At 44.8% G+C, this 20100-nt stretch overlaps 1 protein-coding gene across 1 annotated transcript; it reads right to left on the reverse strand.

Moving 5' to 3' along the window:
• Positions 1–202: 202 nt before the first annotated feature.
• LOC311034541 (protein NLRC3-like) lies at positions 203–16641 on the reverse strand. The gene is made up of 8 exons (XM_084042420.1): positions 16375–16641; positions 15856–15978; positions 15668–15745; positions 9694–11452; positions 9351–9521; positions 8629–8781; positions 8409–8455; positions 203–1085 (listed from the first exon to the last, which is right to left on the reverse strand). Exons 1-8 carry the CDS (start codon positions 16418–16420, stop codon positions 526–528), a joined length of 2937 nt encoding a protein of 978 aa, XP_083898546.1. The 5' UTR covers positions 16421–16641; the 3' UTR covers positions 203–525.
• Positions 16642–20100: the final 3459 nt, after the last annotated feature.

The following is a 20100-nucleotide window of genomic DNA, read 5'->3' on the forward strand; positions in this document are numbered from 1 at the left end:
TACTTGAGTAAATGTAATTAGTTACTTTACACCACTGACACCTTGGTAGCAGCATCCTCTGTATAACCTTGTATGTCCAGAACTGTTACTTTTCAGGGCTCAAGTTAAAAAATATACAAAAACTAGCAGATTTACAAGCTCTAAACACGCCGATGTGCACCGCGTTTCGAGCTTGTAGATCTGCTACTTTTGATGCTTTTATGCTTTTGTGTGACGCTGTAGTATGATCAAGTAGGGCGTTAATTTATGAAAAACAACACGAAGAGTTAGAATATGGAGATCAGAGGTTTCTGCCCCACAGCAACGATATGTATTACTGATGAATTGAGTACAATGGACCACAATGGAAACGAGACGATCTACAAGCTCACAACGGGCCGAGCTGCATAACTGTGTGTGTGTGTGTGTGTGTGTGTGTGTGTGTGTGTGTGTGTGTGTGCGTGCGTGCGTGCGTGCGTGCGTGCGTGCGTTCGCGTGCGTGCGCGTGCAGCAGTGTCTCCAGGACACATGACGTTACTGTACCTCCTAGATCTGACACAGAGACACTGAGGAGGAACCAGAACCCCAGCAGCAGAACCCAGCACAGAGTGGTTCAGTGAAAGTGCACTGGTAGGTGTGTAGGTGTATCAGTGTGTTAGATAACACTTTGTAGAAAGACAGACTTCCAGCTGAACAGTCTACATACACTGCTACTCTGTTGGAGCGACGGGCACGGAGGACGTCAGAGGGACGGACAGAGCATTTAGTCCTCTCCCCATTGTGACGGACATAGTAATAGTTGCCATCATCATCACATACCAGACTCCAGGATGTGTCATTGTATCCTAACACACAGTCAAGACCCTGTCCTCTCCTGTTGATTCCTCTGTGTGTCACTGATATATAAACCCCTCTACTCCACTCTACCTCCCAGTAACAGCGGTCAGGCAGACTCTCTCTACACAGAACCTGTCTACAGGTGTCAAATCTGTCTGGATGGTCTGGATATGGTTGCTCCTCCGTCACAAGTGTCGCCTTCTTGTTGTTCTCAGACAGAGAGAGGTTTCTGTGTGCTGTGTTTGGATCCAGTGTGAGTTCACACACATCTGATGAGAGAACAACACACAACATAACACCGGTTGTTCTTTATCGTTTCTTCTTAAGAAACTTACTTATGGGATATCATCGCCCTCTGGCGATGGCACAGAGCACAACACATGAGCTCCCGGAAACAATCTTCGATTGGACAGTTATATAGGTTATAAAACCCCCAGCGTCACTAGGTTCGTCCTCTTCCTTCACTCTGCTACAGCGAATGCGCACGAGTCCTGAAGACAACACAACTAGCAACCGCGATAAACTTCGACGAATCCCAACAAAACCCATAGCGAGGGCACCCAGTGTCGCTCTACGGGCGTTTTCGTTATTTAACAGTTCATCGTTGTTAGATTAGAACGCTCCCACGTTACTTTTCCTGCCCTCTCAGTCTTTCTACCACGAGGAGTGCTTAAAGTAAGCTAACGCCGTTAGCCAGGCTACAGGCCGCTTTAAGCTAACTAAGAAGCTAGGCTTGCTTAGCCTAGCTGCACTTACCTGCCTCGTGTCGACGAGAGGAAAAGAAGATGGAGGTGCCTCGAGTCTGCGGCCTAACGGGCTGCGGCCTACCAGTGGCAGCGGACGACCGCCATCGGCTGTGCATCCTGTGACTGGGGCCCAACCATGCGTGGCTCGCCCTGAACCACGCAGGCGACAAAGACGCATGCAGGCCCTGCGATGACTTCACGGTCCACTAGTTGGCGTGCCGCCTCAAGAGAGCCCAGGGCCTGGCGGCGTCCAGCAGCAGCGGCAGTGCAAATGCCGACGCTGGCCTCGCCATGGGCCATGCAGCGTCGGTGGGAAGCACGGGCCTCGGGCAAGGCCTAAATGCAGGATGTGCCAAGTTCCAGCGGAGCCAGGAGGAAAGTCCGGGGAGAGGCTCCTCCGTCGCCTACACCGGACCACGCAGCTCCAGCCGAGGCCAGTGGGCCACCAATCGGGGACTGCGTGCCTCCCTCCTCCCCCTCCTTCGACGCCAGAGAGGTGCTCCGACGGGGAGGACTTCGGGGGAGAAGAGGCTTCCCAGGACGAGGTGGAGACCGGACCCTCCCCCCGTCGGACACGGGAAGCTCCGAGGTCCAGTCCGGAGCCTCCTGTGCCTACAACAGCGCGGGCAGAGGCCCCCGCGCCTACAGCAGCGGCCTGGATGGAGGCTCCCGCACCAGCAGCACCGTGGGTGATGGCTCCTTGCCGGGTGAGGGAGCCTCTCGAGCCTGTGTCGGCGGTGCTGAGGCGGGCTATCTCCATGTGCGGCCTGGAGCAGCCTATGGAGGCGGCGAGGGCTTCAGTCGGGGGCCCCCATCCCAGGATTCCAGGGCCTGGCACCCCTCGCTCCCCAGCAGGTCGCATCAAAACTCCTACCCGAGGCGGTGGGAGTTCGCGCAGCCCTGCACCACTCCTGGCGGCGAGGTAGGGGGGAACCGGAGAGGCTTGGTTTTGCGACCAAAATCCTCTCCGGGGCAGACCTGGGGGTCGTAGGCCTTCCCCCCATGTACCCTGCTCTGGCGACCAGGATAGAACGGGCAAGGGGAGGCTCGGTGGGAATTAGCCCAGGACATCGGCCCATTTTCGCCGAGCATACCAGGCAAGATCGCACTCAACGCCCTCTACAAGGCCTCAGGCTCGGCTGAGGAGGCGCTCAACGTGGTATCGTTGCTGCAGGGGTCGGCCACCGTCAGACTTAAAGAGCTGGTGGCCAAACCCCTGGTGGACAGGATGCCTGCGGCAGCGGTCCATAGAGAGTGGGTGGAAGATGCAACGGAGCTGGACAGGCTGGTGCAGATAGCCATCCTCTGCACCTGCCAGAGCCTAATGTGGACAGGTCGAGCCATGGCCCTCACCGCTGACTTGGAGAGGGCCCAGTGGTTGGACCTGGCCACAACTGCGGGGGCGGATGTGTCTACGGGACTTCTCGCCCTCCCCCTCCAGGCCCACAACCTCTTCGACAGCAGCACGGACCTGATCGGGAGGACACAGGCGGAGGAGCAGCAAAGGCGAGGGGCGACCACAGGTCTCCTCGCCGCCGCCGTCGCTGGACGCAGGAGAGGAGCGTCCAGGTCGTCCTCCGCCAGGACCAGTTCCTGGGAACGTCCCTGCGGTGGACGTGAGGCTGCGCAAGGACCCCGAAACCCCCCCTCCGATCAAACCCTCCCGAAAGGACCTCGGGGCTGGTCGCAGAGGGAGGGGTAAGTGACAGTCTCTAGCTGATCCCGTCACGGCCACTTGGCCGGCATTATGCGGGGTCGGCTCCCCACTTAGGGGGACCAGAACTGGCGCTCTTCTTGCCCCGACGGACAGAGACACGGGCGGCTCCGCAGGAACACAGAGACTATAAGAGACGCTAAAGACAATTTAATTGCCATGCTGTGTAATGTGCTTTGTGTGTGTGGAATAAACCTGTTGCCGAAACCACAAATGCTCATTTCTTCTCATACTAATGTTAGAGGTGCATCGCACCCCGGTGGGGTGCCCTGTCCTCGAAATTATGCTATGTGCCCTCAGTGTTCGGTTTGCACCCTGGACGGCATTCCGAACACTGCAGGGACAACTCCTGTGCGTGCCATGAACATGATGACTCAATCGCAGGTAGTACCTCTTTCTGCTATGAATCAAATGTCTCCAGAGTGTTGTTTTCACAATGTGAAAAAGGGGCCTTCTGTAAATAAAACATTTCCAACTGCGACATTGCAGTTCCCTCTCCCTCCCTTCTTGGTAACGGGGCACCGCTCTTCGGAGCTGATGACGTCATTGACCCCCTCCAACCCCACGAACCCTCTGGCTCGTTGCCTGGCGCAATGGGAAGCTTGCAAACCAAATCCCTGGGTGCTACGCACGATTACAAAAGGGTACAGGTTGCAATTTTCCTGTAGACCTCCCCTGATGGACAAGGTTATTTTCTCCGGAGCGTCAGGCCAGGCGGCTGTAACGCTACGGGAGGAAGTTGTGTCACTGCTGAGCAAGGGTGCTATCAGAGAATTATCCCCGAATCAGAGCCGGCTAGGTTTCTATTCGGAATATTTCCTGGTGAAAAAGAAAGGGGGGGGGCGTGAGACCTATTCTGAACCTGAAAGGTTTAAATAGGTTTCTGACGATCTTCAATTTTAGAATGCTAACAACGGCCAGGTTGTTACGATCGATACGTCAGGGGGCTTGGTGGACGAGTATAGATCTGAAAGATGCCTTTCTTCACGTCCCAATCTACCCCGCGCACCGGAAGTTCCTACGTTTTGGCTTTGAAGTCAAAATTTCGGGTTTTCGGGTCTTCGTGAAGTGCACGAACGCGGCTATCGCCCCACTACGCCGGCAGGGTCTCCGTCTGGCGACGTACATAGATGACTGGCTGCTGGCGCCGGGGTCAAGGGAGAAGGTGGCGCGGCACACGAAGTTAGCTATTGCGCACCTGACGTCCCTGGGGTTTAAGATCAATACTCAGAAGAGTGTTCTGATCCCATCCCAGCAAGCCACCTTCGTGGGGATTTCCTTGGACTCATCCACGATGGTGGCGCGCCTATCTAAGGACAGAATAGCCGGTTTCCTGGCATGTGTGCGCTCTTTTCGCGTGGGGCACAGAGTCGCGTACAGGACATGCATGCAGGCTGCGGATCTCATGGCCTCGGCCATACACCTGATCCAGCTGTGCAGATTCCACATGAGACCTTTTCAAAGGTGGATGCGGAGTCTTAGGATACCGCACACCATGAAATTTTGAAAAGTGGTGATATCTCCCCGGTGCTTGACAACGTTGCAACCGTGGTCACAGGCGTCCTTCCTGTCCGGTGGAGTCAGGATGGGCAAGGTCGTATCACAAAAAGTGATTACCACGGACGCTAGCCTCTCGGTTGGGGGGCTGTCCACGACGGCTACTCAGCCAGGGAGGTGTGGACTTCTGCTCAGAAGGTATACCACATCAACTACTTGGAGTTGTTGGCGGTCTTCCTCGCCCTCCGACGGTTCGAGGACCGCGTTGTGGGATGTCATGTTCTGGTTAGAACGGATAACACCACAACAATGTGCTATGTCAATAAACAAGGGGGCCTGGGCTCTGTTGTTTTGGACAATCTAGCACGCGAACTGACGCTATGGAGCACGTTGCGCCTAGCCTCGTTACGCGCCTCCCTTGTGCCGGGTCTCCTCAACAGCGGGGCGGATCTGCTGTCTAGGGGCGAACTTCGGTACGGGGAGTGGTCTCACAACCCGCATACAGGTGGCGCAGGTGGCGAACGCAGGTGGCGAACCTGATTTGTCTCCGGTTCAGTCGGGCTCGGATTGACCTGTTTGCGTCCAGGGGGAACGCAAAGTGTCCACGATTCTTTTCTTTGAATCACAAGGATTCCTCCTTGGGGGTGGACGTGTTGGCACACGGCTGGCCGGACGTTCTGCTGTATGCTTTCCCACCTTTGGAACTGATCCCTTCCATTCTGGAGCAGGTCAGGGTCCAGGGCAGGACGGTCCTGCTGGTGGCCCCAGCATGGGGAGTGTGGAGGTCGGAGATCACTCCTCTCCTCTACGCTGAACCATGGCCTCTCCCGCTTTTCAGAGATCTTCTGAGGCAAGGCGGGGATGAGGTGTTTCACGAGTCCCCCAGGGTTTTGAACCTGTGGGTCTGGCCCGTGAGGGGTCAGTGATAGACCGGGGGTGGTCGACCGGTGATACATGTCCCTTGGGGACACGTTCACTACTGCTGGCCGTCCAGTTTGGGGCCTTGACAGAGATTTGGCTTCTGTGGCCCTGGCTCGACCATGATGGCACCTGAGGTGTCATGCGTGGTCTGAGCTAAGTGGGGCTGTGGTCAGGAGTGGTTGGCACTGGCTTTGGCTGGCTTTCCTTCCCCTGACCAGTGGTCTCCTTTCTGTTTTCCCTGGGGCCGGCTGGGAAGACCAGGCCCAGGGATGAAAGGTTGGTACAGGAGCCTGGCTCTCTCTCAGGGAGAGGTCAAGATCGTCTGATAGGCTCCTGTTTCGTTTCCCTTCCTTTTGACCTTTGGGTCATGCATCTGGGGGTCGGGGTCTTGCCAGGAGGCATGACCTTTTGACCTTGGGGTGTACAGGTTGGATAGGGTTGCTCCTGGGGGCGTTTATGTGTCCCATAAGTAAGTTTCTTAAGAAGAAACGATAAAGAACAACTAGCGGTTACGTAGGTAACCCCAGTTTTCTTAGTTTCGTAGTAAGAAACTTACTGGAGACCCCTTCTGTGCGCTTCAACTAGCATGCAGAGTGAAGGGTATCAGAGGACGAACCTAGTGACGCTGGGGGCTTTATAACCCCAACCGGTTTCCGGTTTGCGTCACAGAACCCTGTCCAATCGAAGATTGTTTCCGGGAGCTCATGTGTTGTGCTCTGTGCCATCGCCAGAGGGCGATGATATCCCATAAGTAAGTTTCTTACTACGAAACTAAGAATTCTGGGGTTATCTACGTAACCCCTAGTTTACAATCATATAGAACTTCATAATAACGTACAAATGTAACTTATTAACCACTATGAACACTGTTTCAAAAATGGCAGAAAATGACAGATCTACAAGCTCTCAAATGAGATCTGTCATTTTCAGTATAATGTTCAGCTACTGTATAATTACCATTGGTGGAAAGTAACTAAGTACATTTACTTAAGTACTGTACGTAAGTACAATTTTGAGGTATGTGTACTTTACTTGAGTATTTCCAATTTCCAATACTTTTACTTCTACTCCACTACATCTCAGAGGCAAGTATTGTACTTTTACTCCACTACAATTATTTGAAAACTTTAGTTACTAGTTACTTTTCGGATATAAATTATGATATTATGAAACCTACATTAACCACTTTAGCACTATTTTATACCTAGGCTATTTGAAAATAGCAGATCTACAAGCTGACAGCGCATGGCATCGCGACACGTTATGAGCTTCTAGATCTGCCATTTTCAAACATTTTAGTACTCTTGGTACTTTAAGTACATTTTGATGCCACACACACATGCGCGCGCACCCAGAAATCTTCGAAAATGATAATAATAGCGAAAGTAGCAGATCTACAAGCTCACAATGCGTTGTGTCGCGACACGTGCCTCAAATGGTTCAGAAACAACTTGAGCTTTATTTCAAAAACATCAAAAGGACAGATCTATGTGTTGTGAGCTTGTAGATCTTTTATTCTCAGTAAAATGCTCACCTATAATGACGTATCCAGAATAGAAATATTATAATAATACATATATATCATAAATAAGATATACAAGTTCACGACACATGGTCATGCAGGACACACGCACGCACGCACGCACACGCACACGCACACACACACACACACACACACACACACACACACACACACACACACACACACACACACATATTGTAAACCATTGGAAATAGCTAATCTACAAGCTCACTGGAGCCAGGGGGTAGCACCCAACACCCATCACTCCTGCCCCCATACCCCTCCATCCCTTTACTACCATCGGCTATGCAAGCAGGTGCGTAACTGATGACAATAAGGAGAATGGCAACAAGTGCTCCCAAGTCTGCACCCACACACAGCACACAGACAGAGATACCAAGTCAAACTGAATTTGCACTTTTTATACTAATTTTTTTTGGCTTGAAGCGAGCCCAAATTGTTTCTTTAGGAACAATATTTTCTAGTTAGAAAGAGGCTATCTTTAATTAGATCACTTCTGTTTGGTGTGCTCTTTGCTCTCTGCCAGAGAGTTTACATTCAGAGAGGAAGTGATGAAAGCTTTGAGAAGTACAGTAGGTACTTAGTGTATAATTCTAAAATCCTATGTGGACACCATACTGTATGTAGGCAGGGTTCACCCAAAACTAGATTGTAGAATAATCCCCAGGAAATATATGTTGCATGTTTTTGTTAATATAAACACATTACAATTATGTTAAGTGAAAGTCACATGCTGATTTTTATATGAGCTGTTCATCTACATCACAGGATGTGTGCTGCTTTGATTTCATGATTGAAAAATAATAAACACTTCTTTTTTTTTCTCTTATAATTTTTATCCCGTGATTTTTGTAAACCATTTTTTTCACCCGGTGCCAATTTCCTAAGTGATCCTGGGCGCTACACCAGCCCTACACCAGCGCTACACCAGTCCGCCACAGCCAGGCAGGCCAGGGCCGAGCTCATGCTTCCTTCAGTGCATGAGAGCCAACTGACCTTCTTGTCACCTGACAGGGGGGAGTTTCCCTGGTTGGACGTAGCGCGTGGAAGGAACACGTTATTCCAACCAGTTCCCTTCCCCTCCATCAGGCGCCCCGGCTGTCATGGGGGAGGCGGTATAGCGACCAGGATTACTACATGTTTTTGTGAGGGAAAAAGAATAAACACTTACACTTCCTCAAACCTGGTTTCAGCCTGCACTCTCCACCATGGTCAACACTGGGGGTGAAAGACAAACAGAGTCATGCCTGTATATTCTATTTGATAATAGAAACAATGACAGATAACGCATTTATGCCATTAAACATTAAATACTACTACAGCATCACAGTATGATTTCACTACTCTTTAATAACTAGGCACATTTGCAATGGCAGCAAGTCTCTCCCTACCTGAGGGTCTGCAGTTGTCCAGCAGAGCGCAGCGTGTCTTTTGATTCTCCTAGGTGATTGTAGTTTAAGTCCAACACTTTTAGATGGGGGTTGGATCTCAGAGCTGAGACCAGATAAGAACAGCCTTTCTCTGAGACCATACAGCCTGACAACCTACACAAACACGCACGCACGCACACACACAGAGTTTTTTTTTGATACTTGCTATTATGATGCTTGATCAGTTTGTAGACAAGGCTTGCATATGTATTATAATAGGCTATTGGCTCTGTTGGACGCTCAGGTGGCAGAGGGGTAAAGGACCAGGGCACCATCACAGAGTCTAGGGGTTTGAATCCATCGTGGTGCATCCAGCTTACTGAGCATCTACACAAACACAATTGCCCGTGTTTGGGGGAGGGAAGCGAACATTGTCACTGCACTAGTGGCTGTTATCGGCTGGGGGGGGGTGCCTGTCAGAGGGGGGTGTTAATCAGGAGGAATAGGACGGAGGCATATCCTCACTGGCAGGTAACAGCAGTCGTAAAAATACATACATGTTTGTGGAGGATTAATTGCATGACTACTACATGACTTGGGAGGGGAAAAAAACACATTACATATATCCATAAGCAAACCCGGCTCAGTGCTATTTTTTAATTGTTCTACTGCTAAGAAATGTTAAAGTTTGTTTATAAATGAATCAGGGCAAACTCCATGTGTTAAGCCAGGAGAATACAGACCTGAGGATCTCCAGTGTACAGTGTGGACTCCCGAGTCCAATACAGAGATGAAATATTCCCAAATCCTGCAGATCATTTTGGCTTAGGTCCAATTCTATTAGACTACAGTTGGAGCTGAGAATTGATGATAACTCCATACAGCATTGTTCTGAAAGGTTACAGTCACTAAGCCTGCAGAAAGAGCAGCGATAAAAATCAATGTTTTTATTTTGTAATTATTTTCCTGTAAAATCAATATCACGCAATGTATTAAAGAAGGATAAACAGCAGTGAAACGTTAGTATTCTTTCCTATAAAAAAGTGACATAATATTTTAAATATATTCAATCATCAGTTCACCTACAGAGCTCTGTTGGAGGCTTTGACAACTGGCAGCAGCCTCAAAAGAGCCTTTTCTGAAGCAGAGTATTTCTTCAGGTCAAACAAGTCCAGCTCCTTCCCTGATGACAGCAACATGAAGGCCAGAGCTGACCACTGAGTGGTTGAGACTTTCTCTGTGGACAGACTTCCTGAGGTCAGGTAGTGTTGGATCTCTTCCTCTAGAGAATGATCATTCAACTCATTCAGGCAGTGGAACAGATTGATTGTTCTCTCTGCAGAGGGTTTCTCCCTGATTTTCTTCTTGATGTACTGCACTGTTTTCTGATTGGTATGTGACTTAATTCCTGTATGTTTCAACAGTCTTTGTAAGAGAGTCTGATTGGTCTCCAACGAGAGGCCCAGGAGGAAACGGAGGAACAAGTCAAGGTGGCCATTTGGACTCTGTAAGGCCTTGTCTACAGCACTCTGGTAGAGGTCATTTAACTGTGGTCTAAACAGCTTTGACAACTTGGAGGTTGACAGTACATTGACGCCAGTGTTGATGAATGAGTGAAAGACATAAAGAGCAGCCAGAAACTCCTGAATGCTCAGATGGACAAAGCTGAAAACCTTGTCCTTGTGCAACCCACCACGCACCTCTTTAAACATCTGTGTGAACACTCCTGAGCACACTGCTGCATCTTTGATATCAATGCCGCACTGTGTTATGTCTTTTTCATAGAAGATCAAGTTGCCCTTTTCCAAATGTTTATAAGCCAGTTTTCCCATAGACATAATTGCCTTTGTATTCTTCTCTGGATTCCAGTCATACTTGACCTCTTTCTGTTTGGACTGAACCACCATGAAATGGATGTACATCTCGGTCAGGGTCTTTGGCAGCACTTCTGTCTCCCCTGTTATCAATATGTGTTCCAGAACTCCAGCAATGATCCAACAGAAGACTGGGATGTAACACATGATGTGGAGGATTCGTGATGTCTTGATGTGTGAGATGATTTTACTTGCCAGGTTCTCATCAGTGATTCTCTTGTTGAAGTACTCCTCCTTCTGGTCGTCAGTGAACCCTCTCACCTCTGTCATCCTGTCAACATACTTATCAGGGATCTGATTGGCCGCTGCGGGTCGTGTGGTTATCCAGATGCGAGCAGAGGGAAGCAGGTTTCCCTTGATGAGATTCGTCAACAGCACGTCCACTGAGGTTATCGTTTCTACATCAGTGCAGATCTCTTTCTTCTGGAAGAGTAGAGGGATACGAAACTCATCTAGCCCATCAAAGAGGAACACAACTTTAGACCCTTTTCCGCTGCAGATTTCTGCTTTGTTGATTTCACCAAAAAAGGCATGAAGAAGTTCCATCAAGCTGTATTTCTTCTCCATCAAGTTCAGTTCTCGGAAAGTGAATGGAAACATGAAGTGGATATCCTTGTTGGATTTGTCTTCTGCCCAGTCCAGAGTGCACTTCTGAGTTAAGACTGTTTTACCAGAGCCAGCCACTCCCTTCGTCATCACTGTTCTGATTGGATCTTCTCCAGGTAAAGGTTTAAAGATGTCTACAAACTTGATTGCTGTTTCTGGTCTGAATGGTTTTCTGGACACGGTTTCAATCTGTCTGACCTCATGTTCCTTGTTGACCTTTCCACTCCCTCCCACTGTGATGTAGACCTCTGTGAAGATCTGATTCAGAGGTGTTTCTTCTGGGTTTTCCTCAGGTAGTTTCCACTCAATCAAACGCTGAACCTCCTTCTTCAAATAAGACTTGAGTTGTTGAGGAGTAAGCATTTCTAAATAACCAAAGAACAGAGGACATCAGTAAGTGCATGTACTCAAATGAGAGGTCTTGGTAATTATATGGGGTCCATGTTTTTGCTGCTATAGATGCTGAATTATGATACAGTCTTCCATTTGACGTCATTCATTATTGACCATATTTAAACTAGGTATAGAGATGTCCAATGTTTCTTTTGTTGTTAATCTCTTGTAATATTATTATTTTACCTATTTTTACCTAGAAGGAATTAGTCAGATATTTCTCTGCTTTCAGTCTTATTTTTGATGTTATTATTTTTGTATGGTTCCTTTGTTTGTAAATTTTCCATCACTGAATTGTTTTTATATTCCCTGTGCATGTATTGTATTTGTATTGTTAAGCACTTTGTAAACCTGTTTTTGAAAAGTGCTATATAAATAAAGTTTATTATTATTATATTATTATTAGAATTGGTCAAATAAAAATGGCATGGAAATGTATTTCTGTTCTGATAATGACTATTCATTATAGGGCCATGAAACCCTAAGCTGATGTTGTAGTTGTTTTACACTTCAGGTAAAAGAAACAATCGTAACCGCTCGTTACCGCTCTGATCAGCGGTGATCGCGCCGTGATCGTTGTAGTTTTGTCCTCCTGCACGGTGCGGGGAAAACAAATGCTCACCACATCCAGTTCTTGCTTTCCGCGGATGTGCGCACGAACAAGCACGTGCGTGAGAATTTCACGGGACCGCGCCCGCTCGCCTCGCGGCCCCTCAACTTCTCTGCGTGTCCCAAATAATTGCCTGCCTCTCATTGAAAATTAATTACATAGGCGTGTCGGCCGCTTCCCGTCTAAAATTACCTTAACACTAGCCTCGATCTCCAGGCTTTTATTGTTTATTTTTGCTAAAAAATAAAAGCCTGGAGGAGCGCGTCGGTGTACCCGGTATGGGAAGTGTTTCATTTCCCCAACCAACCAGAGTGCAGAGGCGTCGCTCGTAATGTTGTGTTAACGGGGCGGGGGTTGACGGACAGATCGGTGAACCAATGAGATCAGGTGCAATCTCTCCACGCCTCTATACACCCGCCCCTCTATACCCAAAAACAGGAGCACTAGTGCAGCCGGGTGCATTTCTCCTTTCCGACATGTCGCCTTTCCAACGTTGACTAACCCTATACCTAACCCTAACCCTAACCTTAACCGCACGCGGAAGCCACTTGTCGGAGTGGTGAGATGTCGGAATGGAAGGAGCACCCCGGTGCAGCCTACCTTAACACTGACCTTACAGTAGTACACAGTGATTTAAGCAACACAGCTGCAGCTAATTTAATTAATACTGGGTGTGTTGTGCAGCTGTGTCTGCCATATTTTGGTCTCTTGGTGGTTCGTGGACCATTTGCTGGTGGTCTGCATCCCCACCCCACACAAAAATGAGTTATTCATGACAATTATATATCTGTAGAACAGTCGCCCTCGTCTCATCTCTCACTGCTATCTCACTGCTGTTTTTGTTCTGGGTATTTAACAAAACTAAAGGTAGTAGTTAACAACCCATTGCAACCAGGGATGTAGAGGGGATATCTTAGCTGTGGGGGCTTTTTTGATCGGTACGTTACGTGACGTGAGGTTTGGGACGGCGCTTTGAGACCACGGTCTTGTCTCGTGGTAGGAAGGTCATTTCCAAGTCTGCACGACAATGAGTGAATATAAATTTCACTCATAAGTTTCGAATGGATTCAGAGGCGATTTATTTCTGAAAATGAAGACTGGAATGCTTGGTTAGTGTTTTATGTAATAGACCATGGTGCCGTCTGAGAAGAAAGACAAATATGAGATACAGGCCTGACGCCGAGGAGTCGAAACACTAGGAGTAGAAGAAGTGAATTCGGAACATCTCAGGAAACCGAAGAAAGCTATAGTAAAGACATTGGGCTTGATTCCCTAAGCTTGGGTACGCACAGATTACCACAGGCCCCACAGAACGGTGGCTGCTACTAATGGTTACAGGCTGAAAATTGAATTTGGCATTCTCCTGCAAAGCTCCGCTGGCCATTCTGCAGCATAGCGAACCTTCTACCATTATAGAAACCCCCAAAACCGGCAGAAGGAGCAACGTCTGTGAACCTGTTGACCTGATGATCTTCATAGAAAAAAGAGATGCCGTTCCAGTGGACGAGAAAATTGAGCCAGAGACGAAGCTCGGCACGATTTGAACTGTTAAGAGAAATGGAATCCAAGAGCAACGAAAGAGGCAAATGAAAACAGATAGGAAATGAAAAATCGGCCTTGAGAAATGCTACGAAGGGCAAAGTTAAGATGGCCTAAGAGGGAAAGAAGCTGATGTTTGGTGCAACTGGTGGAGATGAGGAAGTTGGTGATCAGAAGTGTTATTCTGTCGAGTGTTTCCTTTGGAAGTGAAGCCTGGAACTGAACGATACAGAGCGATATTCAAGAGAAACTTGAGTGATTTCTCGGCAGACAGTGGAACGTTGAGATCTTTGAAAACGGAGGTTAGAATGACCATGAATGATCAGTGGGTAGGGACGAAGGGGGATAAACGAGGTATGGAAACTTATGTGTGTTTGACAGGCTCCAACACAGGGCTTCCCTGTCGAAGAGCTTAGGATTGCTTTTGCACACGAAATTGAGCCTGACTGCAAAATAATAAGCTCCTCGCCAGCGGACACCAAAGAAACGCCAAAAGTCAGGATGGAAAGGAAGGACTTTAAAGGCACTGACGATATCTGCCTTCGAGACCCAAGACCCTCTTCCAGCACGATTGATGAGTTTTATTGTAACGTAATGGAGGTGAGAAGGTCCCATCACAGGTTTAAAAATGTAAGAAAGTGGGTGAAAACGTTTTTGTGCAAGCTCCCATCAATCCCTTCAGCACACATATGATTTACGTTTGTAATGCCTCCCAGCACAGCAAATTGACTGATGCCTCCATGATGTGTTGAATTTAATGGATTATGATAGTAAAAAGTGTGCTCCAAAATAGGTCAATGTTCTATCTAAAGCGCTCTTTAAATAGCAGGGAAAAGCTACACTGGTGTAATGCACCGGGCTTTAGATGAGGTCAGAGTCCGAAGGTGGAACCACTTTCGGACTTTTCTCACTTTCTCCCATGGTGCACATATGGGTGCAAGTACGTTTGGTACTGGCCGTGGAAATGACAACTGCGTAGGATGTAAACTAGTAGCGACACTGATGCTTGTATTAAGTTAATATAACGTATTAAATCATATATATTTTTTGTTAAAACTTTGGTAAACTCAATACAACTTATACAATTACATTGCGTGTATGTGATGAATTTAACCACATTGTTCAAAGGCTACAAATGTCCGATATACAACCTCACAATAAAATGAATCAAGCAATGAATACATTTGATTGTAATGGTATTTTTTTTTCCTGGGTCATGGGGGTATTTTTGGGACCGTACCTATGTTCCCCGGGTCCTATGTTCCCCGGGTCCTATGTATAGGACCTAACCTAAACCTAACCCTAACCTTAGTGGGGGAACATAGAACCCGGGGAACATAGGGATGACCCCGTATTTTTTAAGGTCTGTATTGCCAGACTTTGCTCAATAAATTCTATCACATCGGATCAAGTCCGCATCCATCGCTTCTTTTCATCAGAATGCTTTGAAACTTAAGATGTTTTGTCTTAGGCCTTTTAAGACAAAGTGTTGGTGTACGTTGAATGGCCTCCCTTGCCCAGGACAGGTGCATGTAAGAAATAAACTATATCTCGGAACAAGAAATATTTAACATGAATACAATCAAGTCACGCCAAGACGTTATATAAATCTAAATGCATTTGTGAGTTTAGACAAATGCAATGACATTAATTGTATTCTTAATCGCAGATGAAGAAAAAAACATCTTATTGTTAATTTATTACTAAAAATCCTATTATTGACCGGCAATTGACGTTTCAGTGCAGTTTCCTCTCAGAACAATTGATTATGTTTTTGTTCCGGCTCCTGGTAAGATGTTACCAGCTTCAATTCCATTCATCAAGCCAGTTTGGACACCTGCTGTCCATTATCGTAAAGCTGTGACTAAAGCCTTTCTTTCTTACTGCTCTCCATGTTAAAGTTTTGAATACTTTCTTACTGCTCTCTAGATTGTTGGCAGTTAAACCAATCAATCAATTTACTATCGCATTTTGTTAAATGTAAATGACCATTAGTAAAACAGTTCTGCCCATGTTATTTAATAGTTCTTTCATTCACCATCGGCTTCACACTGCAGTTCAGCAGGTGGGACGGCAGCTTGATTGTTAGCTGAGTCTTCTGATGGAAGTACAGGTCCTGCATAAGGAGAAGAGCATAATCAAATGGGCTCTGTGAGTGGACACATTCATGAAATGGGACTCATTGTCATTATCTGACATCTATCTTGTAATGAAGATTGTAGGTACCTTGGCCTGTGGCACTGCCACTGACAATGATAGTAATCGAACCACCAATGTTACACCCAGAGATGGTAGGAGCCATTACTGTGCCTCCACTCTCAGCTTGATTTGAGTTTGTCACAGAAGAACCTGCACAATACAATCATCAGTGTTAATTCAACCCTCAATGAACATGTTTATAAATCAGAGAATATGAATTACATCATTAGTTTTACATAACTAATGCAAATGTACACTTTTTAAAAGTATAGCCAGCTTTAACACAATTGACTTATTGACTGACTTAATTATAACACATCACAGACTTTGAAAAAGGAATAGACAAATTGATATTATTCCAGATATGTTTTTGTAACTATACAGTGTTTTAAAATGGAACCATTGACTGTTCCTGAAAATAATCACAATCTTTTTCATACTTGTGCCTCAAAAGTGAAACTGGAAATGAGAATTTAGAATTGGAGCTGCTTTAAATCATAACATTATCTCTAAATTGTGTGATTTTTTTCAAATTGTCATTTTTACCTGGACAACGCTCAATTGACTTTTCAGAGGGCTGGTCCGGCTCCATGTTATTCAGGACCTTCCAGTGGACGAATAGAAAGAAAACTCAGCCTGGAAATTTAAACAACAGTGTATTTGTAATTTCATAATTTGTATACCAATATGTAACATCATTGAAGTAATGAAAGCATGCAGCCAAACCACATCAACCAGTTCATCAGTCAGTCTATCAAATAAATTCAAACTAGTAGCATAAAGACTCATACAGCCTGTTTTAGAAATCATACAGTATTGAACTGCACAGGCCTATGAAACTGTCTCACATTTTGACCATTCTATGGGTGGACACTGATGAGAAAAAGCTGTGTGTGTGTGTGTGTGTGTGTGTGTGTGTGTGTGTGTGTGTGTGTGTGTGTGTGTGTGTGTGTGTGTGTGTGTGTGTGTGTGTGTGTGTGTGTGTGTGTGCGCGTGTGCGCGTGTGCACGTCCATGCCTGACAGCGGGGCAGCACTAACTCTATGTGAACTTTAGGTCAAGTCTGAGCTGAGGGTGGATATTAGTAATGGGCCAGAGATCAGGCGTTACAGTTTTATGAGTTTTATGAGTCCAATGGACGGTGCACATTAACCATATTAAATAAAGATACAAATAGGGTTTTCAAATGGTGTTTTGTTCACTTAATGGAGGAAATGTTTAACTGTCAAACACAGCGGTCAGACAGCTCTGAGACTTCATGCATGCACTCACCAATGGAAGGAGGTTTAGTACAAATCTGTTGTTACAGTAACCTACATTGTGTTTTTACACAATTGTTAGAAGTGATCTTACTATACATTTAATGTACAAATGTGCTGTGTCAGATAACCCAAATAAAAGGGACATTACACAGTTTTATTTGTAGACAATGACATACCCTTCACTTATCACATAGTAAACATACAAATCATCTATATCATATCCATATTTTAAAAGACTACTGTCTGCAGAAACAAACACAGACTTAAATCATGGTTCTTTATTAAAGAAACAGACACAGTTTTATAAGTGTACAGTGACTGGCACATTCACACACCTCACATGAAAACAAACCCATGATGGTATGTGAATTATGTCTGTTTCTTCATCACCAACAACAATCACATCATCCTGTACTAATAAAACCCTTAAGTAATTTGAAGTATTATTAAAGACAGGTTTTGTAGGGCTTCACCTGCAGACTAAATTTGACAGGGCTCACACTACTGGGACACAAAACTCCATAGTAACTTATGTTTCTATCAAACACAACTCCACAGTATAACTTATATTTCTATTAAACAGAACTGCAAGACTGGAGCCTCGTTTTGACCTTGAGGATTGATCATACTTTCATAGAGTTTTGCTACATTTTAATCTACTAGCCGTTATCTTAGTAGTTCAGTATTTCATTCGTTCATACTGTCAATTGTGATTATACATACTAAACGACTCTACTATGATGTATTACAGTAGCATACAGTAGCACAGTGGTTCTCAACCTTTTCAGGCCGCAACCCCCCAAAATAATCATATTTGAACTGGGGACCTCCCAAAATAATCATATTTTAATTGCCCTGACAAGCACTTGGAATTGTAAGAGTTGAGGCATTTTAGTTTGAGTCGTTCCACAGATAAATATTGTAACAATGTTTGCCTTTTTCTTATATCATTTGACAATTTGGCCGATGGTTGACCAGTTTTTATAGTATAGTTTGTTGATTACTTTTGATGGTCCTTAACGCTGTGTGACTTTTCGGGCATTGACCGCAGGCATACCCCCGGTAGCGCAGCCTCTCGACTGTAGTTAAATAAAAAAAATACACTTTCACTACTCACCAAAACAAAGATGGTTTTAAGATGTTGAAAGCCTACTTTCCTTGGTGGGAACACTCTGACTCCACTGCACCCCCTACAGATCTGGGCAATGGAATTTTCCATTGACAAGATCTGCAGGAGGCGCAGTGGAGTAACTAAAATAGAATATTTAATTTTCTGGACAAATAGTGTATTTTACACAGAAGATGTGGGCTGAGAGTCTTTTCACCAAGCAGAGTAGGCTTTTAACACATTAAAACCAACTTTGTTTTGGTGAGTAGCGAAAGTGTATTTTGTGTGTGTGTGTGTGTGGGGGGGGGGGGGGGGGGACAGCTGCTACAGTATATATGGCTGCCTTGCAAGTACAAAGCCATTCAACGATCACACTATTAATCATTATCGGAGCAAAATATCTGAATTATTTTGACATTGGTCTGATACCGATGATGTAATTGTCCGATACTGATATGTGGCTGAATTCTGTCCTTTTCCCCCTTTACACCACGCCTTGGAATATGTGACGCCTTGACACAAATGGATCTACAAATGTAACAGTGAACAGGAATAAAAATGATTCACTCAAACCCCTACAACTCAGACTCAGACATCCCTAAAGTTTCCCTTCACTGGCGTTGTGGGCTTGTAGATCAGCTATTTTCAAAAAAATATTTGACAATTCGGCCAATGTTTTACCAGGTTTTATAGTATATTTATAGTATACTATATTTTATAGTATAGTTTATTGATTACTTTTGATGCAGTAATTTTTCTTTTTCTCTTTTGAAAAATGCAAAAGATGCAAATGACTTAAATGTTCTCGTATTGTTATTTTGTTGAACCATTTAGCCTGTCGCCTGTTAACCAGGGTTCATGCCTGGTCAACATTAATTAACAGTTAATAAACAACTTATTAAATACTTATTAACAGTTAATAACCTTCTTATACGATAGTTACTGTATTAACCTTAGTATGTGTTTATAAACGTTTAGAAAGCATTGAACGTCCTATTAACAAACATTAATTAACAGTTAATACACGACTTATTAAATACTTATTAACAGTTAATAAACTACTTATAAGATATTTATTAACCTTATTCTGTGTTTATAAACGTTTATAAACAAATATTAAGGTTTATAAGCATCTTATAAGTTGTTTATTTATTGTTAATAAGTGTTGTGTTAATAATATTTATAATGCTTTATAAACACAGATTAAGGTTAATAACTATCTTATAAGTAGTTTATTAACTGTTAATAAGTATTTAATAAGTTGTCTAATATTTGTTAATTAATGTTTGTTAATAGGACGTTCAAGGCTTTATAAACATTTATAAACACAGAATAAGGTTAATAACTATCTTATAAGTAGTTTATTAACTCTCTCAGTGCCAATGAAATAAAAAAAATATTGCGAACTGTGCCAGCAATTTTTTTTTTTTTTCAAAGTAAAAAAAAAGTGCTTAGGAAGCGAGATACAGCCTTTTTCAGTTATAAGTTAAACAATGAGTGGATGGAGCTGCAAATCTTCAGATAATGATATCTTGGGTTCTGAACATGTTTGTTTTTTTACTCTGGATTTTTCGTTCTGGCACTGAGGGCATTCAGAAAAAACTCTGTATAACTCGGGGTTTGGCACTGAGAGAGTTAACTGTTAATAAGTATTTAATAAGTTGTGTATTAACTGTTAATTAATGTTACGATTGTACCAATGGGACACATGTGTTAATAGGACGTTCAAGGCTTTATAAACGTTTATAAACAAAGAATAAGGTTAATAACTATCTTATAAGTAGTTTATTAACTGTTAATAAGTATTTAATAAGTTGTTTATTAACTGTTAATTAATGTTTGTTAATAGGACGTTCGTTTAAAGTGCTACCATAATAATTTGAGAAATCTGTAAATCTTGTCT

Source organism: Gymnoscopelus microlampas (genome assembly GCF_963454915.1).
Source record: "Gymnoscopelus microlampas genome assembly, chromosome: 19".
NCBI lineage: Eukaryota > Metazoa > Chordata > Actinopteri > Myctophiformes > Myctophidae > Gymnoscopelus > Gymnoscopelus microlampas.

Coding starts and splice junctions, on each gene's coding strand:
- LOC311034541 (XM_084042420.1), bottom strand. CDS start 16,420: ATGGAGCCGGACCAGCCCTCTGAAAAGTCAATTGAGCGTTGTCCAG. Junction 15,746..15,855: donor TGGCAGTGCCACAGGCCAAG/GTACCTACAATC, acceptor CTCCTTATGCAG/GACCTGTACTTCCATCAGAA. Junction 1,086..8,408: donor GAAACCAGGTTTGAGGAAGT/GTAAGTGTTTAT, acceptor TTCTCTCATCAG/ATGTGTGTGAACTCACACTG.